At 41.6% G+C, this 25,380-nt stretch overlaps 1 protein-coding gene across 2 annotated transcripts in view; it reads right to left on the bottom strand.

Moving 5' to 3' along the window:
- Nucleotides 1-25,380, bottom strand: part of LOC140732819 (adhesion G-protein coupled receptor F1-like) — a 102,708-nt gene that overhangs the window by 30,320 nt on the left and 47,008 nt on the right. For both annotated transcript variants that reach the window (XM_073055450.1, XM_073055451.1), the window contains exons 6-9: nucleotides 25,231-25,340; nucleotides 18,831-18,889; nucleotides 14,563-14,699; nucleotides 9,838-10,056 (exon numbers count right to left, since the gene is read on the bottom strand). In XM_073055450.1, coding sequence (XP_072911551.1) covers nucleotides 9,838-10,056; nucleotides 14,563-14,699; nucleotides 18,831-18,889; nucleotides 25,231-25,340 — 525 coding nt within the window. The remainder of the gene's footprint in view (nucleotides 1-9,837; nucleotides 10,057-14,562; nucleotides 14,700-18,830; nucleotides 18,890-25,230; nucleotides 25,341-25,380) is intronic.

Below are 25,380 nucleotides of genomic sequence, written 5' to 3'. Positions count from 1 at the left end.
GGCCAGGCAGCATCTATAGGAAGAAGCACTGTCGATGTTTTGGGCCGAGACCCTTCGTCCGTGAAGGGTTAGGAATGTGAACATCTTTCTAATTGATCCACCTTGATGGAAATTGAAGGAAAAATAAAGGACTGTTTGGTGCTTACATGGGTAGAGTCATAGAATCATAGTGTCATAGAGCAAGGAACAGTGCCGTTGGCAAGGTGACTATCTGAGCCAGTCCCATCTGCTTGCATTTGGCCTATATGCCTCTAAATTTTGCCTTTTTATGTCCCTGGCCAAATATCTTTTAAATGTTGTAATTATTACTGTCTCTACTACTACTTCCTCCAGCACCTCACTCCATATACTCATCATCCCCTGTAGGGAAGACTTGCCCTTTGGGTCCCTTTAAAATTTATTTTCCTTTCCACCCATAGTTAAGATACCTCATAGGCCGAACAATGTTTCAATTCAAGACTTTATTCTCACCTACATAGCTAAACCTCTGGGCTTTCTGTCATCAACAAGTTTGAAAAGTAAACCTTGTTGTACGTGGTGGGGTGGGGGGGTCAAGAAAAACTATTCACTTTTCAGTTGGCACTGGGCTTCCAAACCTGAACTCTATTCTATTTTACATCCCCCAGTCTTCTAACTGAGTAGTGGGGTGGAGATACGTCTCCACCAGAGGAGGTGTAAGGTACTCCTTCCCTCCATTCATTGCAGGTCACCCTTGAGCAAGGTGTAGCACCCGCTTAGCCCCCCAATCAGGGCCACGTGAAGCCATGGGAGCCAGTGGAGGATGCTCGAATGAGTAGTTGGTGCATATCACAATTCCTGGTTATGCGACCACTGAGGTTAGGCAGACAGTCTTGGGAGAGCATTGATCATGGCTGATGTCACCTGTCTTGTAAAGACACTGCCCAGAAGAAGGCAATGGCAAACAACTTCTGAAAAATAATTTGCCAAGAACAATCAAGGTCAAAGATCACGATTGTCCACATCATATGACACAGTACATAATGATGATAATGACTCTTCTAAATCCCTTCATGGCATCAAATCGTCTCTTCCAAACTGAAGCCTTCCAGTCACCTTCCAGGAATGAAGGAGTTAACAAATGAGGAGCATTTGGCAGCTTTGGGCCTGTACTCACTGGAATTTAGAGGACTGTGCGGGGATCTCATTGAAACCTACCAAATGTTGAAAGGACTAGATAGGGTGGAAGTGGAGAGGATGTTTCATATGGTGGGCATATCCAGAACTAGAGGGCACAGCCTCAAAATTGAGGGGTGACCTTTTTAGAACAGAGGTAAGAAGGAATTTTTTTAGCCAGAGAGTAGTGAACTGTGGAATGCTCTGCCACAGACTGCAGTGGAGGCCAAGTCAGTGCGTATATTTAAAGTGGAACTTGATCGTTTCCTGATCGGTCAGGACGACAAAGGATATGGCAAGAAGGCAGGTGTATGGGATTGAGTGGGATCTGGGATCAACCATGATGGAATGGCAGAGCTGCCTTGATGGCCAGAATGGCCTAATTCTACTCCTATGTCTTATGGTCTTACCTTCCCTGTTTAATTCCATCATTACTCATTTATGCATTACTAAAACAGCTCGGGCATATATCTGCTCTTTCCCTTATCCCACACCATAACACTGAAATCCTGCAAAGATTTTCTGCTCTCTGATTGCTACATGGCAACATCTTCTGAAAGTGTGCCAGTCAGATTCCTCACACACATTAACGTGTACATATGCACGACTACTTCTGAGTCCCTTATCAACAGTTTTTGTTATTTCTGGATCTCTTCAAGTTCAAGTTTGTTGTCCTCTGACTGTATATATATACAACCAAATGAAAAAACTTTCCTCTGGCCACAGTCCACCCACGATACACAATATGGTCCACACAACAGCACAGAAGGCAAAATATTCACCGTAAATAAGTTAATAAACTATAAACAATAAGCTGTACAGCTCTTCTCCAGTTCCAGCCTTTTGAGTATTAATGTTTTCTTTGATCCCACTCTTACTGACGATGTCATCAGCTACCTAGGTTGAATTTGCTATAACCTTACTGCTTAGCTTCTTGGCTCCACCCACCTTCTCTTTCTGTAAAACTTCATTAAAAGCACCTGTTTCGCCAAGGAGAATGTCCACATTAAAATCTCCTCCCTGACCTTTGATTACGTTCTTATGTTAAAAGCACTACATAAGTAAAGTTTGTGCTGCAATGTCCTGTTGTCCTTCAAGGATAACACAATGAAATTGGACTAATTCCTGTAAAGGTATGGATGGGGATGGTAGGTAGGGACAAGGAAGATATCAATGGCATTGAAATTGAAGGGAAGGCCCTTCTGGAGGGGGTGAGGGCTGTCTTCCGAAAACTTACACCCTCTCAGAAATCCCATTATGATAGTAACCTCCCTGTTTGCTGGAGAAATTGTGGAAATCAAAATGCAACCCGTCATATTTTCTGGGACTACCCCATTATCAAAGACTATTGGAAGGGGATATACAATGCCACACAAGACATCTTTAAATGTGAAATACCCTTAGAAAGTAAGACTATATATTTTGGGTATATACCTCAAGAATGGTTAAAAAGAGATAAATATTTAATGAATATACTGCTGGTGGCTGGTAAAAAGACTCTTACTAGGAAATGGTTATCACAGGAGAGCCCAACCTTAAATGCATGGATGATAATTACAATGGACATTTACAAAATGGAGAAGTTAACAGCATCTGTTAATCATAAGTTGGAACAATTTGATTCATACTGGGAAAAATGGCTTAACTACATAATGCCTCATAGGCCTGATTTTATTCTCACAAATCAATGAATATGTTGTAAAAAAAAAGATCACTCCCTACTTGTACAGTTTTCTCCTTTTGCTTGTCCTTTCTTTCCTCTTTTTTCTATAAGAGTATAACTCAGATAAATATTATGTGGAGATTTGTGGCATATATGACTATATGATATATATGTACAATATCTGAAATACATCTTATGGAAATGTTTGTTTGATGATGAACTTCAATAAAAAATAAATTACAAAAAAAAGTGAAGGAACGGAAAGAAATTAAGAATTCAGAGTGTAATATATTTTGACTGTCAAGGAGGGTGTGGGGAGAAATTTTGTAACATTGCCCAAACAGATAGTGGAGAGGTTGTGGAGGCAGATCTCGGACAAAGTCAGGAATCAAAAGTTTGAGTGTAGTATGGCTAATATCATGGGCTGTGTATATTTCTATCCAAGGAGTATTGCAGGAAAGAAAGATGATCTCAGGGCATGGATCAACACTTGGAATTATGATACTGTAGCCAGTAGTAAGACTTGGTTGCAGGAGGGGCAGGACTGGTAACTCAGTGATCCAGGGTTGTTTTAGATGTGACAGCAAGAGAGGGATTAAAGGAGGAGGGGTGGTGTTACTAGTCAAGGAAAATGTCATGGCAGTGCTCAGTCAGACTAGAGAACTTTTTAGTGAGGCGTCATGGGTGAAACTGAGTTAGAAGAAAGATATGACCACACTAATGGGGCTATATTACTGACCACATAACAGTCCGAGGGATTTAAAGGAACGGTTTTGTAGAGAGATCCTAGACTGTTGCCAGAAACATAAGGTTGTTTTAGTAGGTGGTTTTAACTTTTCACATATTGACTAGGACTCCCATATTGTAAAAGGACTAGATGGGATAGAATTTGTCAAATGAGTTCAGGAAAGTTTCTTTTATCAGTAAGTAGAAGTCCCAAAGACAGAATGTGCGATACTGGTTCTGCTTGGTAGGGAATGATGCAGTGCAGGAAACAAAAGTTTGTGTAGGGGAACACTTTGCACTAGTGATCACAATGCCATTGGTTTTGAAGTAAATATGCAAAAGATGGGTCTGATCCACGGGTTGAGATTATAAATTAGAGAAATGCTAAATTTGATGGTATCAGCAAGGATTTGGTAAATGTGGATTAGAATAGGCTGTTTTTCGGCAAAGTTGTACTTGGTAAGTGGGAAGCCTTTAAAAATAAAATTTTGAGAGTATAAAGTATGTGCCTATCAGAATAAAAGGTAAAGATAACAGGTTTAGGGAGCCTTCATTTTCAAGAAATCTTGAGGCCTTGATTAGGAAAATAAGAGGTGCATTGCAGGTATAGGCAGATAGGAATTAATGAGGTGCTTATGGATGTACAATGTCCTGTGTATGTTACTCAAAATGGCTTCTTTGGCTTGTTAAGAGTAGGAATGCTTCTTTGTCTGATAAGTGTTTCTCTCGCAGTTGTTTAGCTTTAGACTTGCTGACATGGGGATTGTATTCATTTGTTAACCAATGGGGAATGTTATTTTGTCTTGTGAGGCTGGGAACTTGGGGGGGGGGGGGGGGTTTCGCGGTCTTTTGAGGAGAGTCGAGAGGAAGACGCCGAGGAAGGTGGACGTGCGCTGCACTGCTTGGTTGACCACCGGGGGTGGTCCCAGGTGCGAAGACGTGGAGGTCGGAGGAAAGCGATGAGGGGTTGAATGGTTCGATGGTTGAGCTCCAACAATGTGCACTAAACTGACTGAACTTTGATAAGTTGGCGCCTTTTGTTTTTTTCTTTCCTTTCATATATATTGTATTGCCTAGTACTCTTTTAGTTTTAGTAAACTCTTTAAAGTGTATTTCATAACGGTACCTGGTGTGAGTTTGATACTGTGTGCGGGCGCGAGGCATAAACTTGATTCTCACAGCACCTGTGTGTACGGGAGGTGGGGTTGGTGTGTGGCTGGATCTCCTTTTCCCCTAGACATATACCAACCTGTTGGTTAAGTGTTACATGGAGTATAAGAACTGCAAGGGAACACTTATGAAAGAAATCAGGAGGTCTAAAAGAAGACTTTAAGTTGCCCTTGCAGACAAGGTGAATGAAAATCCCGAAGGATTTTCTACAGATATGTTAAGAGCAAAAGGATTATAAGGGACAAGATTGGATATCTGGAGGATCAGATTGGTAATCCATGCATAGAGTCAAAAAAGATAGGGAAGATCTTTAATGCATTTTTTCATCTTTGTTTAGTCAGGAGACACACAGCGAGTCTACTGAAGTAAGGCAAAATGGCATCAACTCCATGGACTCTACAGGTTCCAGCGGAGGAGGTGCGTGCTGTTTTGAGACAAATTACGGTGGATAAATCCGAATGATATGCCAGGGTGTTCCCTCGGACCCTGTGGAATTTAAGAGGAGAAATTATCAGAGCCCTAGCAGAGATATTTGAATAAACCTTAATGACAGGTGAGGTGCTGGAGGACTGGAGGATAGCCAATGTTATTTCACTGTTTAATAAAGGCTCTAAAACTAAACCAGAAAATTATTGGTCACTGAGCCTGACATAATTTTTGGGAAAGTTATAGGCAGTTATCTTAAGGAACCGTGTATATGAGTATTTGGATAGACATACACATTGAGTCTATATTGATGAAGGAAGAGCAGTAGATGTAGTGTATATGGATTTCAGCAAGGCATTTGATAAGGTACCTCATGCAAGTCTTATTGAGAAAGTAAGGAGGTATGGGATCCAAGGGGACCTTGCTTCGTGGACTCAGAACTGGCTTGCCCACAAAAGGCAAAAAGTGGTTGTAGATGGGTCATATTCTGCGTGGAGGCCAGTGACCAGTGGTGTGCCTCAGGGATCTGTTCTGGGACCCCTACTCTTCATAATTTTTATAAATGACCTGGATGAGGAAGTGGAGGGATGGGTTCTTAAGTTTGCTGATGACACAAGGGTTGGAGGTGTTGTGTAAGTGTGGAGGGCAGTCAGAGGTTATAGCGGGACATTGATAGGATGCAAAACTGGATTGAGAAGTGGCAGATGGAGTTCAACCCAGAGAATTGTGAGGTTGTTCATTTTGGTAGGTCAAATATGATGGCAGAATATAGCATTAATGGTAAGACTCTTGGCAGCATGGAGAATCAGAGGGATCTTGGGGTCCAAGTCCACAGGTCTCTCAAAGCAGCTGCGCAGGTTGACTCTGTGGTTAAGAAGTCATACGATGCATTGGGCTTCATCAATCATGGGATTGAGTTTAAGAGCTGAGAGATAATGTTATATAGGACACTGGTCAGACTCTACTTGGAGTACTGTGCTCAGTACAGGTCACCTCACTACAGGAAGGACGTGGAAACCATAGAAAGGGCGCAGAGGAGATTTACAAGGGTGTTGCTTGGATTGGGGAGCATGCCTTATGAGAATAGGTTGAGTGAACTCAGCCTTTTCTCCTTGGACCGACAGAGGATGAGAGGTGACCTGATAGAGTGTACAAGATGATGAGAGGCATTGATAGTGTGGATAGTCAGAGGCTTTTTCCCAGGGCTGAAATGGCTATCACAAGAGGGCACAGTTTTAAGGTGCTTGGAAGTAGGTACAGAAGAGATATCAGGGGTAAGTTTTTTACGCGGAGAGTGGCGAGTGAGTGGAATGGGCTGCCAGCAGCAGTGGTGGAAGCGATATCATAGGGTCTTTTAAGAGACACCTGGATTGGTACGTGGAGCTTAGAAAAATAGAGAGCTCTGAGTAACCCTAGGTAATTTCTAACGTGAGTACATGTTTGGCACAGCATTGTGGGCTGAAGGGACTGTATTGTGCTGTAGTTTTTCTGTGTTTCTATGTTTCTACATAGACTGATTTAAGATAGTCTGCCTGGCTTAGTGCGTGTTAGGCCATGTCTAACCAAACTTACAGAGTTTTTTGAAGAACTTACCAGGAAAGTTGATGAAGGCAAGGCAATGGATGTTGTCTACGCAGACATTAATAAGGCATTTGACAGGGTCCCCATGGAAGGTTGGTCAAGAAGGTTCAGTTACTGAGCATTCAAAATGAGCTAGTAAATTGGATTAGAGTTTGGCTGAAGGCCTGTGACTAGTAGAGTGGCACAGGAATTGATGCTTTGATGTTTGTCATGTATATCTGGATGATAATGTGGTTAACCGGATCAGCAAATTTGATGGTGGAGGGGACAGTGAGGAAGATTATCATGACTTGTGGCGGGATCTGGACCAACTGGAACAATGGGCTGAAAAATGGTAGATGGAATTTAATGCAGACAAGAGTGAGGTGTTGCACTTCAGTAGGACCAACCAAGGTAGGTCTTACACAGTGAATGGTTGGGCACTGAGGAGCATGGTAGAACAAATGGATCTGGGAATACCACAAGACCATAAGATATAGGAGCAGAGTAAGCCATTCGGCCCCTCGAGTCTGCTCCACCATTCTATCATGGGCTGATCCAATTTTTCCAGTCATCCTCACTCCCCTGCTTTCACCTCATACCTTTTGATTCCCTGGCTAATCAAGAACCTATCTATCTCTACCTTAAATACACCCAATGACTTGGCTTCCACAGCCACTTGTGGCAACAAATTCCGCAGATTTACCTCCCTTTGACTAAAGTAATTTTCTTTGCATCTCAGTTCTAAATGGATGTCCTTCAATCTTGAAGTCGTGCCCACTTGTCCTAGTATCCCCTACCATGGGAAATAACTTTGCCATATTTAAACTGTTCAGGCCTTTTAACATTCTGAATGTTTCTATGAGATCCCCCCCCCCCCCCCATTCCCCTGAACTCCAGGGAATACAGCCCAAGAGCTGCCAGATGTTCCTCATACTGTAACCCTTTCATTCCTGGAATCATTCTCGTAAATCTTCTCTGAACCCTTTCCAATGTCAGTATATCCTTTCTAAAATAATCAGCCAAAAACTGCACACAATACTCCAAGTGTGGTGACACAAGTGCCTTATAGAGCCTCAACATCACATCCCTGCTCTTATATTCTATACCTCTAGAAATGAATGCCATCATTGCATTTGCCTTCTTCACAACTGACTCAACCTGGAGGTTAACCTTTCAGGTATCTTGCACAAGGTCTCCCAAGTCCCTTTGCATCTCTGCATTTTGAATTCTCTCCTCATCTAAATAATAATCTGCCCATTTATTTCTTCCACCAAAGTGCAGTTCCAAAATTTATTGTAAATGACGCTACAGGTTGATGGAGTCACAAATAAAGCTTTTGGCATATTGGCCTTCATAAATGGAAGTACTGAGTAAAGGAGATGTTATGTTGAGGTTGCATAAGACATTGTTGCCTAATTTGGAGTATTGTGTGCAGTTTTGGTCACCTATCCACAAGAAAGATGTAAATAAATTTGAAAGGGTGCAGAGAAAAATTTCAAGGATGTTGCCAGATCTGGATGACCTGAGTTATAAGGAAAGATTGAATAGGCTAGGACTTTATTCCTTGGAACGTAGAAGCTTGAGAGAAGATTTGATAGAGGTATACAAAATTATGTGGGGCATAAGTCGGGTAAATGCAAGCAGGCTTTTTCCACTGACGTTAGGTGGGATGAGAAATAGAAGTCATGGGTTAAGGGTGAAAGGTGAAAAGTTTAAGGGGAACATGGAGGGTGGTTCTTCATGCAGAGGGTCATGAGGGTGTGGAACGAACTGCCAGCGCAAGTGGTGCAAGCAAACTTGATTTCAATGCTTAAGAGAAGTTTGGGTAGGTGCATGGATGGTAGGGGTATGGAGGGCTATGGTCCCAGTCAGGTGGATGGGAGTAGGCAGTTTAAGTAGCTTGACATGGACTGGATGGGCCATAAGCCCTGATTTTGAGCTGTAATTTTTTATGACTCTGTAACTCCATAACACCTCAGCAACAAATTGTGTATACAGTACCTGAAGTAATGGCTATGATATTCATTAGAACTATTCTCATTTACTGTTTTTGATAACATTATTTTGATCATGTATATGAACATATAGAACATAGGACAGTACAGCACAGTACAGGCCCTTCGGCCCACAATGTTGTGTCAACCCTTAAACCCTGCCTCCCATATAACCCCTCACCTTAAATTCCTCCATATACCTGTCTAGTAGTCTCTTAAATTTCACTAGTGTATCTGCCTCCACCACAGAGTCAGGCAGTGCATTCCACGCACCAACCACTCTCTGAGTAAAAAACCTTCCTCTAATATCCCCCTTGAACTTCCCTCCCCTTACCTTAAAGCCCTCTTGTAGTGAGCAGTGGTGCCCTGGGGAAGAGGCACTGGCTGTCCACTCTACCTATTCCTCTTAATATCTTGTATACCTCTATCATGTCTCCTCTCACCCTCCTTCTCTCCAAAGAGTAAAGCCCTAGCTCCCTTAATCTCTGATCATAATCCATACTCTCTAAACCAGGGAGCATCCTGGTAAATCTCCTCTGTACCCTTTCCAATGATTCCACATCCTTCCTATAGTGAGGCGACCAGAACTGGACACAGTACTCCAAGTGTGGCCTAACCAGAGTTTTATAGAGCTGCATCATTACCCCATGACTCTTAAACTCTATCCCTCGACTTATGAAAGCTAACACTCCATAGCATTCTTAACTACCCTATCTACCTGTGAGGCAACTTTCAGGGATCTGTGGACATGTACCCCCAGATCCCTCTGCTCCTCCACACTCCCAAGTATCCTGCCTCTGATTGAGCTCTTCATTCAGATATTTGCAAGTTCACCAAAATAGTGAGGAAACCCAGTTTGCTCAATATTTATCTTTGCTTATCTCTAAGATTTTCAGCTTTTGATATTTTATTTCTTTTCATTATTTATACCTGGTCAATTTACTACTTCAGTGAATGCCACTTTGTTATCTTGTATAAGACTTCTCCTACGTTTCTGGAAAAATATACTGTAGCAAACATCTTGCAATAAAGACAGCCAAAACCCTTCCCTATTAAGAAAATAACATTCAGTTGGCCAAAGCTGCAAAAGCTAGAGCAATCATAGAAAACTACTATGTAGTGTCTTAGACTTTATTCAAACTTTTTGTTAATTCAATTTACCTTCCCAAATTGAAGTTGCATGCACTTCAAATCTGCTTGTAGATTGTTCAACATTTTTCTGAAATTGATAGAGACGTTTAGAAATGGGTGCATTTTTTTTATCTTTTGGTGCCTTGATGAACCACTTTGATTCTTCAGCTAAGTCTCTAATGATGCAGTTCACCGTAAATTTTTTATTATAATGAACAACCGCAGGAGTGACTTCCATCTTCAGAAGTCCTAAAGGAAAATTGCCATTTGTTACAAGGGTAAGTATTTTCGCATTACATTTGAAACACTGTTCAGAAATTACTGTTTCTCAGCATCACTGAAATAATACTGATCAAGTCAAGATAAGTTAATTGTCATTTAACTACAAAGTATATACCGTACATGTATATAACATATATAATGTATATAGAAATGAGATGTTTCTCCGAACCAGGGTGTAAAGCACAGTAGCACACTTTGCACATAATAACTTATGAAAGTAAGGATAAAATCTACAGAAGAATCACACATACAGTAAATAACAAACTAAAGCATGTTAATATCAAATATTGTAAGGCATGGAACAGATTAACCAGTGCCACTTCAAATACAAACTCAGAAGCTTAATGGCCTGGGGGAAGAAACTGTTTCTTATTTTCCTCTTTAACAAAGGATATTAGATTATTGCACACTATAATTCCACAAAAATAAAGAAGAACATGTATTTATATTGCAACTTACCATATTTTCAATATGTCCCACATTAATGGGTAATTAATTGCCTAACATGCTTGGCTATACCTGTGGGCCATTTTGGGTGACACAACTAGCCCAGGTAGTAGAGCTGTGGCCTCACATCACCAGAGACCTGGGTTTGATCCTGATCTTGGGTCCTCTTATTGTGGAGTTTTACATATTCTCCCTATTGCCTTGTATGTTCCTCTTGGAAGCTGCAGTTTCCCACCAGGCTAGTAGGTTAGTTAGCCACTAGTGTATAGTAAGTGCATCTGCTTGTGAGGTGGAGGGTGGGGTTGTTGGTGAAAATGTGGGAAGGCTAAAAGCATTGAGTTTAATGCAAAGTTAGTGTAAATTTGTGGTTGGCCACATTGGATTTTTATTCCCAGGGGTGCAGGAGAGTGAGAAGTTACCTCACAGAAGTTCTTAAATCCTGAGGGGTAGTCATAGCTTTTTCCCCAGGACTGGAGAATCCACATCTAGAGGACACATGTGCAAGATATAAAGGGAAAAATTTAACAGAAACCTGAGAGGTAACTTCTACACAAAAAGAGAGCAGAGATTACCTGGAAGGAACTGCTGGAGAAAGTGGTCGAGGTGGGTATCATTACAACATTTAAGAGGCATTTGGATAGGTTCATGGAGAAGAGGAGTTTGGAGAGTTATGGGCTGAATATAGGGAACTGGGACTAGCAGGATGATCCTGTGCTCAGCATGGATCAGTAGGGCCGAAGGGCTGATTTCTGCTCTGTATGACTCTATGGTTGATGTGGATGGTGGTCAAAGGCCACCATGTGCTGTATCTCTTTGGCCCCATGGGTTGTTTGAATTACATTGACTTAAATAGTAGTATATATTACTTAGTAAAAAACATTGAGTAAAAGGTGGGGGTCTGTGTTTCATGATAAACTGTCTGTGGTGCTCCAATGTGGCAGCTTTGTCATACTCGTGTTCCTCTGATCTGAGACACTTAATGATCAAGTGCTGACCATTCTATTTACCAAGAGAATTAACTTCCTTGATCCTGACCACAGCTAACATACCACAAACAACCAATTATAATCAAGTGCTTGAGATACTGCATGCTGCCGGCACCAAACCATAAACAGTCCACCCCAACTCATTTCAAATTATAGTAGAGGACTTCAACCAGGCTTGTTTGAAAAATTTTCTGCCCAGTTACCGTCAGCATATCATCTGTAGCACCAAGTTCCAACGTCCTAGACCACTGCTATACTATGATATGGTATGCCTACCATTCCATGCTCAGACCACATTTTGGGAAATATGATCACTTGACTGTCCTCTTTTTAACTGCATACAAGCAGAGGCTAAAAAGCAAGGCCCCAGAAATAAGGACAATGAAGAGGTGGTTGTGGGAGGCAAAGGAACATCTGTGGGTTTGCTTTGAGTCAGTGGACTGGGCTGTGTTGAAGGACTTATCTGTGGGTCTGAATGATTACCCCACAGTCATCACACATTTATAAAAAGTCATAGACGAGTGTGTCCTGACAAAATCATTCAGAGTCTTCCCTAACCAGGAGCTCAGAATGAGCAATGAGAAAACTGCTAAGGGCCAGATCAGAAGCATTCAGTTAGATACAAAAGGTCCAGGTATGATCTCAGGAAAGCCTTCACAGGGGCGGAGTAACAATTCCAGACTAAACATGAATCACTGAAGGATGCTTGATATCGGTGGCAGGATGGAATGCCATTACATCTCTCAAAGAGAAACCAAATCACATTGGTGACAACAGGGCTTCACTTCCAGATCTGCTCAGTGCCTTTTAGGCTCACTTTGACTGTCAATACTCACAAACTCCAACAGTGCCCAATGACCTGGTGACTTCAGTCTCTGAGGTTGATGTGTGAGCATCCTTTTGGAGGGCAAACCATCAAAAAGCATCTGGCCCAGATGGGATACCAGGCCGAGTATTAAAGACCTGTGCTGATCAACTGGCTGGAATGTTCACTGAGGTCTTTAATCTCATCTGAGTTATCCGCCTGCTTCAAGCAAGCTTCAATTATACCAGCGCCTAAGAAGAACGTGATGACCTGTCTCAATGACAATCATCTAGTAGCACTTACATCCACAGTGATGAAGTGTTTTGACAGATTGGTGATGAAACACATCCTGCCCAAGAAGTGACTTGGGTTAATCTGAATTTGCATATGAGAGCAACAGATCCACAGCAGATGTAATTTCATTGGCTCTTCACTCAACCCTGGAACATCTGGACAACAAAGACACTTACCTCAGGATGCTCTTTATCAACTACAATTTGCCATTCAATAATATCATCCCTCAAAAGTAATCAGTAAGTTTCAAGAAGTTGGCCTCAATACCTCCTTGTCAAGTGGATCTGTGATTTCCTCACTTGCAGACCCCAGTCAGTTTTGACTGACAACAGCATCTCCTCCATGATCTCCATCAGCTCATGTTCATCACAAGGTTGTGTGCTTAGCCCTCTGCTCTACTTATTTTACTCTCTGTATCTAAGCACTGCTCCAATGCCCCATTTAAGCCTGCTGATGACACCACTGCCATTGGTTGAATCAAAGGTGGTGATGAGTCAGCATATAGGAGGGAGATTGAAAATCTGGCTATGGTGCCAGAACGATGACCTCTCACTCAGTATCAGCAAGACCAAGGAGCTGATTGTTTACATCAGCAGGAGGAAACCAGAGGTCCCTGAGCCAGTCCTCATCAGGGATCAGAGGTGGACAGGGTCAGCAACTTTAAATTCTTGGTGTTATCATTTCAGAGGACCTGTCCTGGGCCCAGCACGCAAGTGCATTTATGAAGAAAGCATGGCAGCACCTCTACTTCCTCAGACGTTTGCGAAAATTCTGCATGACATCTAATACTTTGACAAACTTCGATAGATGTGTAGTGGATAGTATATTGACTGGTTGCATCACAGCCTGGTACAGAAACACCAATGCCCTTGAATGGGAAATCCTATAGAAAGTAGTGGATACGGCCCAGTCCATAATGGGTAAAGCCCTCCCTCCATTGAACACACCTACTCAGAATGTTGTCACAGGAAAGCAACATCCACCATTAGGGACCCATCCATGCTCTCTTCTTGCTACTGCCATCAGGAAGAAGGTACAAGAGCCTCAGGATTCACACTACCTGGTTCAGGAATCAATGTCACCCCTCAACCATAGGATCTTGAACCAATGGGAATAACTTCATTCAACTGCACTTGACCCATTACTACATTGTTCCCACAACCTATGGACTCACTTTCAAGGACTCTTTCTCTCATGTTCCTGATATTGATTGCATATTTATTCTTCTTATTGTTGTTATTATTATTTCTGTTTATTGTCTTTTGCATGTTGAGTGGTTGCCTGCCTGATTGGGTGTGGTCTTTCATTGATTCTGCTATGGTTCTTGGATTTTCTGAGTATGCCCACAAGAAGACAAATGTCAGGTGTGTATATGGTGACATTTATGTACTTTGATAATATATTTACTTTGAAAAATCCAAACCTGCTCATTTGGGGTGGTACAGTAGCATAACACTATTACAGTGCCAATGACTTGTTCAGTTCAGCCACTGTCTGTAAGGAGTTTGAGCATTTCCCCATGACCATGTGGATTTCCTCTTGATACTCTGACTTCCTCCCATGTTCCAAAGATGTCATGTGTTAGTATGTTAATTGGTCACATGTGTGTAATTAGTCAGCACAAGACTATTGACACAATCTTTTGCCACCCAATTACACCCTTGCGACCAATTAACCTACTAATTGCCCAAGTGACAAATTAATATACTAATTGATTGTAAAAAATCTCTCTCCATAACTCAGTCACTCAGTCCCTCGAATCCTGGCAACATCTTGGTAAATCTCCTTTGCACTCTTTCCAGCTTAATGGTTGATCAAAACTGAACACAATATGCCAAATGCATCTTCACTGATGCCTTGTACAGCTCCAACATAACATTTCAACTTCTGTACTCAATGTTTTGACAGTGATTTTCAATATTTACAGCATCAAGCTCATACCTGTAATGGACAGTTTCAAGGTATTTATAGCATCTTCATTGATCAGAGAAATTGCATCCTTGGATTGACTTAGAAAACGTTCAGATTTTAATTCTCCATTGATGTTGAGTTGAAATTCCACAATGGTGCTTTGATTGCTAATTATATATAAAATATAAAATAAAAATGAGCTTCCAATCAAATAAATTCAGAGCTACTGTGTAATAACTTACCATAAAGGATTTTAAGTCCCTCTACTTGATGGAAGAAGGGCAGAACTGATGTAACTCTTGGGGAGCTGTAGTGTCCATTTGGCTTCTGTAGACCCCGTATTAACACAATTCAAGGCCACTTTGCTCGGAGAGAACAATGAATCTGAAGCATATGTGTTAGGCAGCATGACTGATTAAGTGTGTCAAAGCAGTGGAAGGTTATGAACAACCATCCCTCCCATGTTGTCTAACTCTGTTGACACTATCTCCACAGCTGATCAAATCAAATTAAGTACAATTAAGTATTGTATGTAATTAGTTTTGCTACAACAAGTGTATGGGACATTGGAAAAAAGTTGAATTTCCCCATGGGGATGAATAAAGTATCTATCTATCTATCTATCTCTATCTATCTAAATGTCTGCTTGTCATCTGCTTTCCAGTGAAGGTAGCCTATCAATGTTGTCAATTCACGGATAAGGTGCTTCATTCTGAAAATGCCTACGGAAAGCACAGGTGCATATCATGAGGGCTGGGGGTTGGGTAGGAGGAATTTTTGGAATGGAGAGAATTAAATTTCAATTTGAGAATTAAAAAAAATCTTTTACAAGTTATGTATGGATGGGGAGACTGAGTGGTGGTTATACAAGACTATAAAACCATGAAATTAGGCCATTCAACCCATCGAGTCTACTCCACAATTCCATCATGGCTGATCCTTGATCCCACTTAACCCCATACACCTGCCTTTTCACCATATCTTTTGATGCCCTGACCGAACAGGAAACGATCAACTTCTGCCTTAAATATTCCCACGAACTTGGCGTCCACCGCAATCTGCGGCAGAGTATTCCACAAATTCACTACTCTCTGGCTAAAAAAGTTCCTCCTTAACTCTGTTCTAAGAGGCTGAGCCCTCTAGTTCAGGAAATGCCACCACAGGAAACATCTTCTCCACACCCACCCTATCTAGCCCTTTCAACATCTGTTAGGTTTCAATGAGATCTCCCTCACATTCTTCTAAATTCCAATGAGTACATGACAAAAGCTGCCAAACACTCCTCATATGGGACCAGCACAGAGATGCAACTTCTACTTTCCTAGAAGTTTAAGAAGATTCAGCACATTATTTGACTATGACAAAATTCTATGGATGTAGGGTGGAAGGTATTCTGAATGGTTGCATCACGGGCTGCTCAGAACTCTCCAATATACAGGAATGCAAAAGGTGCCAGACAGTAGTGGACTAAGCCATTTCTATCACCTGAACAGCTCTCTCCAACATTGAACACATCTACAAAAGGCAAAATCTCAGGAATGCAATGTTCATCATTAAGGATCCCCTTCCCCAGCAATTCTGGCCGTCCCTTCTTCTTAATGCTGCTATCAAGCAGGAGGTATAGAAGCCTGAAGACCCACACCTCAAGGTTCAACAACAGCTTCTTCCCCACTGCCAAACACTTTTCTAACTCTTAAGTTGCGCTCATTATATTTATTTTGTTGTGCAAATTAAGAATAACTTATGTTAATATAAGTTGATGTTAACTTAATGTCTATTATGTGTATAATGTGCTATGCTGTGTAGCGAGAAGTTAATTCTTGTGATTTTTATACCTTGTGTATTTATGCCTATGACAATTAACTTGAACTTGAGAAAACAGCTAACAAAATGCAGAACCTGCTGCAATTTGTTTATGGAATTCAGGGATCCAGTGGCCACATATGCATCTGAATTTTCTTTTTGTCCCATAACTCACCATTGAGATCAACATCATTCTGTAAGCTGTTGAGGAGAGATGGTGAATACACTTCATATCTGACCCTTCAGTTTTGTATGAACTCCAGGTACATGAATACAAATACAGGTAAGTTTTTGTTAATCTTTCTTTACTTCAATGTCTTTATTAATTCTGTGCAGATCATTGATCTATATGCAATCAACAGGCAGTGCAGAATCTATACATCATGAGTTCCTAGCAACACAGACAAAATGCTGGAGGAACTCAGCAGGCCAGGCAGCATCTATGGAAAAATGCACAGTTGACGTTTTGGGCCGAAACCCTTCGGCAGGACTGGCGAGAAAAAGCTGAGGACTAGATTTGAAAGGTGGCAGGAGGGGAGGGAGAAACACAAGGTGATAGGTGAAACCAAGAGCGGGAGGGATGAAGTAGAGAGCTGGGAAGTTGATTAGTTAAAGAGACAGAAGGCCATGAGGAAAGAAAAAGGGAGAAGGAGCCCAGAGATAAGCAATGGGTGGGCAAGGAGATAAGGTGAGAGAGAGAGAAAAGGGAATGGGAAATGGAGAAGAGGAGTGGGGTGTTGGGGGGCATTATCATAAATCTGAGAAATCGATGTTCAGGCCATCAAGTTGGAGGTCACCAAACAGCAATCAGAGGGATTGAGGAGTTCAGTCCTCTTGGTGGATGAGGGATTGGGGAGTTCAGTCCTCTTGGTGGATGAGGGATTGGGGAGTTCATTTGTCTTGGTGGGTGAGGGATTGAGGAGTTCAGTCCTCTTGGTGGGTGAGGGATTGGGGAGTTCATTTGTCTTGGTGGGTGAGGGATTGGGGAGTTCATTTGTTTTGGTGGGTGAGGGATTGGGGAGTTCAGTTCTCTTGGTGAGTGAGGGATTGGGGAGTTCATTTGTCTTGGTGGGTGAGGGATTGGGGAGTTCAGTTCTCTTGGTGAGTGAGAGATTGGGGAGTTCATTTGTCTTGGTGGGTGAGGGATTGGGGAGTTCAGTCCTCTTGGTGGGTGAGGGATTGGGGAGTTCAGTCCTCTTGGTGGGTGAGGGATTGAGGAGTTCAGTTCTCTTGGTGGGTGAGGGATTGGGGGGTTCATTTCTGTTTGGTGGGTGAGGGATTGGGGAGTTCATTTGTCTTGGTGGGTGAGTGATTGGGGAGTTCAGTTCTCTTGGTGAGTGAGGGATTGGGGAGTTCATTTGTCTTGGTGGATGAGGGATTGGGGAGTTCAGTTCTCTTGGTGAGTGAGGGATTGGGGAGTTCATTTGTCTTGGTGGGTGAGGGGTTGGAGAGTTCATTTGTCTTGGTGGGTGAGGGATTGGGGAGTTCATTTGTCTTGGTGGGTGAGGGATTGGGGAGTTCATTTTTTCTTGGTGGAGTTAGGTGGTAGGGATATGATGAGCTTTGAGAAATTCCGTATTGGTGGTGGCACCAGAAGTGGAAATGGTTAGCTGCCAGGGGGTTATTGATGGCTTCAGTGCCAGGATCCGAGGTTAGGGAGGTCATTCAGTCATAGAGTGATACAGCATGGGAACTGACCCTCTTGCTTAGTTCATCCATGCTGACCACGGGGCTAACCAAACAACTTCCTGCATTTGGCTCTTCTTGATTTTATACGCTACTGTAAGATCACCTCTCAATCTCCTGTGCTCCAAGGAATAAAGCCTTAGTCTGACTAACCTTTCCCTATATTTCAGACTTGCGAACCTTAGCAGCATTCCCATAAATCTTCTCTGCACTCTCTCTCTAGTTTCATAACATGGCAACCAAAATTGTACACCATATCCCAGGGTGTGAGCAGATTGGAGGGGATTTGATCCAGTTCAACAGCTGGAAGTCACAATCAAGGGTAAGAAGGGTGTTGGAACACACTGCAAGAGTTTAATTTAAAATTGTTTTCCATTAGTGCAGCCCCATTATGCAGTATTCTGCTCAAGTAAGTTTTACTGAAGCAGGCTTCAGGGAATTTGTGTAGGCCTGGCCCACACCTTCTGTGGGCTCAAATGTACCTATGAGTCCCAAGGAAATCCAGTCCTAATGGTTGTTGCACTCTGTTAGACACTACTGAAATGACTAACACTCACAAAAGGGGTTTTGAAATGAAGTCACAGACGCTGAAAGCCATAGAGTGTAATTAATTGTGCTTTGCAGTCTGGCAACATATCACTGGTGCACCACATGATAGAATTTCTGAGGTTTGATCCCAAATTGAACATAGAAAAGATGTGAAAGCAGCATAGGTTTAAAAAGTTACACCGCTGTTAAAGTTAATGGATTTGGAAGAATATATTCTTTGCTGTAGAGGACTTTAAATCAGATCAGTTAAAAGCGATTACCTAATATTCGTTATTTTGACACACTGGAACCCATTCAATATGCTGAAGGATCTGGCAAGCTGGAAGTACAAAGTAAAGGTTATCTTTTGGAATACAATTCTATACTGAGTTTTGACAATTACAGTTGGCCCTTCTTATCCGCGGATTTTGCATGCGCGAATTCAACCAACCGCGGATCGCGAAAACCAGGAAGTGCTCTTCCAGCACTTCTTGTTTGAGCATGTACAGACATTTTTTCTTGTCATTATTCCCTAAACAATGCAGTATAACAACCATTTTACATATAATTTACATTGTATTAGGTATTATAAGTAATCTAGAGATGATTTAATGTATATGGGAGGATGTGCGTGGATCGAAAAAAATCGGAAGTTCTCTTACTAGGTAAGTCGAAACAGGTACAACCGGTATTATTTAGCGTCAGTTAGTCAAATGTTTGTCTTAGTATATAGTATATATTTTACCTTTCTATGCATATAAAACACTTAAGAACGTATGTTTCAGCGCCGGGCTTGGGAACGGAAGTTCTCGGGACTCAGGACAGATCGCTCCAGGTTGATGTGGAGGATCAAAAACCCAAAAACCCAAAACCCAATAATTAACCACTGCGTTGCTTAGTAATAATTGTAGCTTTCATCGGGGCAGAGCCTTTCTCACTTTATCCTTTAAAATTGTTCTGATCGTTGACCGACGTCGCCTAACGCTTTTCCAGTGACCGATGGTGTTTCACCTCTTTCTGATCGCTTTATTATTTCCACTTTATTTTCAATCATGATTGTGATTATTCTTGTGAACAGAAACACTGCGCAGTCAGAGCTCTGGCGCTGGGTCCTAATGTCCACTGCTCTGAGACAGGTTAAATAAGGTCTGGGGTTCCTCTGGGTCCTAAGATCCGCCGGATTGAGACAGGTTGCATAAGGGACTTGAACATCCGTGCATTTTGGTAACCGCGAGGGGCCCAGAACCAATCCCCCGCAGATAAGGGCAGACTGTACTAATAAATGCATTGTTCAAAATAAAATCATATTCAGTTCTTGTAAAGTATAAGTGCACATACAATGACATAAAATTGTTTACAAGTCATTGATCTGAAACATCAATTCTTCCTCTCCTCACAGGTACTGATGACTGCTGAGTAGTTCCAGCATTCTCTGCTTTTATTTCAGATTTCCCAGCATCTTCAGTTTTTAAGCTTTTTGAAAATAAAATGTCATATAGCTGTTTTGGAATGAGGGCAGAGAGAAGAATGAGGATTGCTAAGTCATCATCAGTGGGGTTCCAGAGGATTGTGGGGTTGTGGATATTGTTCCTTTATTCAAGAAAGGGAGTAGAGGTAGTCCAGGAAATTATAGAAAAGTGAGTCTTACTTCAGTGGTTGGTAAGTTGATGGAGAAGATCCCGAGAGGCAGGATTTATGAACATTTGGAGAGGCATCATATGATTAGGAATAGTCAGTACGGCTTTGTCAAGGGCAGGTCGTGCATTATGAGCCTGATTGAAATTTTTTGAGGATGTGACTAAACACATTGATGAAGGAAGAGCAGTAGATGTAGTGTATATGGATTTCAGCAAGGCATTTGACAAGGTACCCCATGCAAGGCTTATTGAGAAAGTAAGGAGGCATGGGATCCAATGGGGCATTGCTTTGTGGATCCAGAACTGGCTTGCCCACAGAAAGCAAAGAGTAGTTGTAGACAGGTCATATTCTGCATGGAGGTTGGTGACAAGTGGAGTATTTCAGAGATCTGTTCTGGGACCCTTACTCTTCGTGATTTTTATAAATGACCTGGATGAGGATGTGGAGGGATGGGTTAGTAAGTTTGCTGATGACACAAAGGCTGGAGGTGTTGTGGATAGTGTGGAGGGATGTCAGAGGTTACAGCGGACATTAACAGGATGCAAAACTGGGCTGAGAAGTGGCAGATGGAGTTCACCCAGATAAGTGTGAGGTTGTTCAGTTTGGTAGGTCAAATATGATGGCAGAATATAGTATTAATGGTAAGACTCTTGGCAATGTGGAGGATCAGAGGGATCTGGGGGTCCGAGTCCATAGGACACTCAAAGCAGCTGTGCAGGTTGACTCTGTGGTTAAGAAGGCATACGGTGTATTGGCCTTCATTAATCGTGGAATTGAATTTAGGAGCCAAAAGGTAATGTTGCAGCTATATAGGACCCTGGTCAGACCCCACTTGGAGTACTGTGCTCAGTCTGGTCACCTCACTACAGGAAGGATGTGGAAACCATAGAAAGGATGCAGAAAAGATTTACTAGGATGTTGCTTGGATTGGAAAGCATGCCTTATGAGAATAGGTTGAGTGAACTTGGCCTTTTCTCCTTGGAGCGAAGGAGGATGAGAGGTGACCTGATAGAGGTGTATAAGATGATGAGAGGCATTGATCATGTGGATAGTCAGAGGCTTTTTCCCAGGGCTAAAATGGTTGCCACAAGAGGACACAGGTTTAAAGTGCTGGGGAGTAGGTACAGAGGAGATGTCAGGAGTAAGTTTTTTACTCAGAGAGTGGTGAGTGCGTGGAATGGGCTGCCGGCGACGGTGGTGGAGGCGGATATGATAGGGTCTTTTAAGAGAGTTTTGGATCAGTACATGGAGCTTAGAAAAATAGAGGGCTATAGGTAAGCCTTGTAATTTCTAAGGTAGTGACATGTTTGGCACAACTTTGTGGGCTGAAGGGCCTGTATTGTGCTGTAGATTTTCTATGTTTCTAAACTATGTAATACTCCCTGGAAAGGGATGAAAATGCAGAGGCGCATTGAACTCTTTGAATATTATGGAGCAAGCTGAGAAGAAAGTACAAAAAATCAAAAAGATTTTGTTGTTACAAAGATTTACAGAGAGAGAAAAAAAGAAACTACACTTTTCAAAATCTTTGGTTGAACCTCAAGTCAATTAATCTGCTCAGTTTGGCAAACTTGATTTTAGAAAGATGTCAAAGCCTTAGAGGGGGTACTGAACCGACTTACCAAGATGGTGTTAGGAAGGAAGGACATTGTAGAGTGCCTGGAAAAGTTGCTTTCGGAGCAGAAAAGGATTAAAGATAAGTTTAATTGGTGGGTTCAAAATTATAAGAGGTTAAACTGGAAGAAATTGTTTCTCTGGAGAGATCAATAGCCAACGAGCAAGTTTAAAAAGATGGGTAAAGGAACCACGAGGGAGATAAAGGTAATGTTTTAAATTTAATGAATTTGTAATAAACTTTCTAGGAGAAGTAAATTCAAAAGTATTTTTCAAAAGGGATGCATACTTGAAGGGGAATAATTGTAAGGTTATATGGAATAGCATGGGCGTGGGTCTAATTATGTAAGTCTTTAGAAGAAATTTGGACCTGGAAAGAGTTGATGAATACAGGTGTAGATGGGCACCACAATCAACATAGACAATATGGATCATAAGGAACCATCTCTGATCTGTAAGTCCCTATGTTTCTTGAATTGAACTGGCATAGGGAAGATAGTGTGGATAATATCCTTCGGTGCTGTATCATTTCATAAGAGATTGAGCATTTGCTTGAGGAAAGGTATGTATTTCGGAGGGTACAGTTTTTTCCTAAATGGGTAGAATGGGTCCCATATTTTCTTTTAACAAGAGTTGTATCTTGGTAGCATAGTCTGACCTTTTTAAACTGTATCACCAGTGTTTCTGTATTGTGACTGTAGTGAGACACAGACTTATATATGTGCATTGTGAAGCGTGGAACTGTGGCAATTCCTGATGGATTTGGAAAGCTAATTTTACTTGTTGCACTGCTGTATTTCAAGTGTCCAATAGTGCTGGCCAAACTGATGCTCCATTGATTTCAATGATTGCAATTAGGCGAACAAATTGGAGAATAAAACTGAAAAAAACTGGGAGATGGGGGAAGATCTTAAATCGATCTTCTGCATCTATATTTACTTGGGAGATGGACACCGAGACTTTATAAGTGAGGTAAAGCAGCAGCGAGGTCATCGACCCTAAAGAGATTACAGAGGAGGAGATGTTTTCTGTCTTCATGCAAATTAGGGTGGCTAAATCCCCAGGGCTGGATAAAGTATTCTCTTGGACCTTGTGGGAGGCTAGTGCACAAATTGCTGGGGCCCTGGCAGAGATATTTAAATATCCTTAGTGCCAGGTGAGTTACTGGAGGATTGGAGATAGCTAATGTTGATCCACTGTTTAAGAAAGGCTCTAAAAATAAACCAGGAAATTATGGGCCAGTGAGCCTCACATCAGTAGTGGGAAAGCTATTGGAAGGTATTCTAAGGAACGGATATATGAGTACTTGGATAGACATGGACGGATTAGGGATAGTCAGCATTACTTTGTGCGTGGTCGGTCATGTCTAACCAATCTTATAGAGTTTTTCGAGGAAGTTGCCAGGAAAATGGATGAAGTCAAGGCAATGAATGTTGTCTACAGGGACTTTAGCAAGGCATTTGACAAGATCCCACATTGAAGGTTGGTCAAGAAGGTTCAGTCGCTTGGCATTCAAGTTGAGTAGTAAATTGGATCAGACATTGGCTCAGCAGCAGAAGCCAGCAAGCAGCAGTTGCCTCTCTGACTGGAGGCCCGTGACTACTGGAATGCCACAGGGATCAATGCTGGGTCTGTTGCTGCTTGTCATCTATATTGATGATCTGGACGATAATGTGGTCAACTGAATCAGCAAATTTGTGGATAACACCACGACGAGGAGTGTAACGGACAGTGAGGAAGACAATCAGGAAAAATGTGCTGCAAAACGGCAGATGGAATTTAATGCAGATAAGAGCGAGGTGTTGCACTTTGATTGGACCAACCAGAGTAGGTCTTACAGTGAACGGTAGAGCTCAGAGGAGTATAGTAGAAAAAGGGGATCTGGGAATACAGGTCCATAGTTCATTAAAAGTGGTGGCATAGGCAGATAGAGTTGTAAAGAAATCTTTTGGCACATTGACCTTCATAAATCAAAGTATTGAGTACAGGAAATGGGATGTTATGTTGAAGTTGTATAAGATATTGGTGAGGCCTAATTTGGAGTATTGTGTGCAGTTCCAGTCACCTACTTACAGGAAATACATAAATAAATTTGAAATAGTACAGAGAAAATTGACACAGATGTTGTTGGGACTGGAGGACCTGTGTTATAGGGAAACTTTGGATAGGTTAGGACTTCATTCCTTGGAATGTAGAAGATTGAGGGGAGATCTGGTAGAGCTATACAAAATTATGAGGGGTATAGATAGGGTAAATGCACATTTTCCACTGAGGTTGGGTGGGACTACTACTAGTATCATCGGTTAAGGGTGAGAGATGAAAAGTTTAAGGGGAACAAGAGTGGAAACTCCTTCACTTAGAGGGTGGTGAGAGTGTGAAGTGAGCTGCCAGTGCAAGTGGTGCTCGCAAGCTTGGTTTCCAACGTTTAAGCGAAGCTTGGATAGGTATATTGATGGCAGGGGTAAGGAGGGCAGCGGTCTATGAGTAGGCAGTTTGAATGGTTCGGCACAGACAAGATGGGCTGAAGGACCTGTTTCTGTGCTGTACTTTTCTATGACTCTTCAACTCTATGGAAATCTGAAATAGAAGCAGAAAATGCTGTAAACAGTCAGCAGGTCAGGCAGCATCTGTGGAGAGATGCTGTATTAATGTTGATAGTCACCTGAAATGTTGACTATGTGTCTTTGTTTATTGCCTGACCTGCAAAATACTTCCAGCATTTTCTGTTTTAGAGGTTGGGTGGACAGAGGAAAACAGGTTATAATTTTAATTATCACTTTTGAGTGTTATGTGATTTTTGTTTTTTTTTACTAAATGTTTGTGTATCATCAAAATAGAATGTTTTTGTTTAAGTTTTAAATCTTTTTCAGTGTTACTATTTTTATAAAATTCTCTGAATGCCAAGACGCCTAAAATCTATTAAAACTAAACCCATATTTTCCCCCCTGCTCGCCAGCATGAAACGTTGGAGGCTTCTTCCTTCACCACCCAACCACCCATCACTCTGCAGCCTCCGGAAACATAGTTTTTCACTTTAGGATGCAAAAGCAGCTAATAAACTACCCCCCCCCCCCCACCCCACGATTGCAACCTGAGAGATGAGGAGCAGTGCATGTCAAGGATAATAGAGCAAGAGCCGAACTCAAAAATAGAGATTTTAAAAAAGTATTTTAAAGAAGTAAATATATCACAATAAAACATCACTATGAACATTACCTTTTATTAGATCAGTTGGCAGGAGTGTTTTTCTTTTCATAATGCATTTAAATCTAATCTTAATCTCGTAATTGGAGACTAAGCAATAGATGAGATGTTGAAATAAGAATATTAATTAGAGATTTAAAGTATATACATACAATTACTCATGCAAAAACCATAGGAATTGGTTATGCTTACCCTTGCTTTTGGATTTTATTATGATGTACATACCTTATTTGAATAAGTATTCTCTAGTTTTTTATAAGCATTTGATGATTTATTTTGAAGATCATCATGGTGGCTTTCATTTACCGGTAGCTTAAACATGCCGTGTGCTGCAACTAAAAACAGAGGAAAAGATCAATGCTTTGGCTATCATCC

The sequence above is a fragment of the Hemitrygon akajei genome, chromosome 9 (assembly GCF_048418815.1).
Source record: "Hemitrygon akajei chromosome 9, sHemAka1.3, whole genome shotgun sequence".
Taxonomy (NCBI): Eukaryota; Metazoa; Chordata; class Chondrichthyes; order Myliobatiformes; family Dasyatidae; genus Hemitrygon; species Hemitrygon akajei.
The sequence above is the reverse complement of the archived record's forward strand: the minus strand, read 5'-3'. Positions and strand labels throughout refer to the sequence as shown.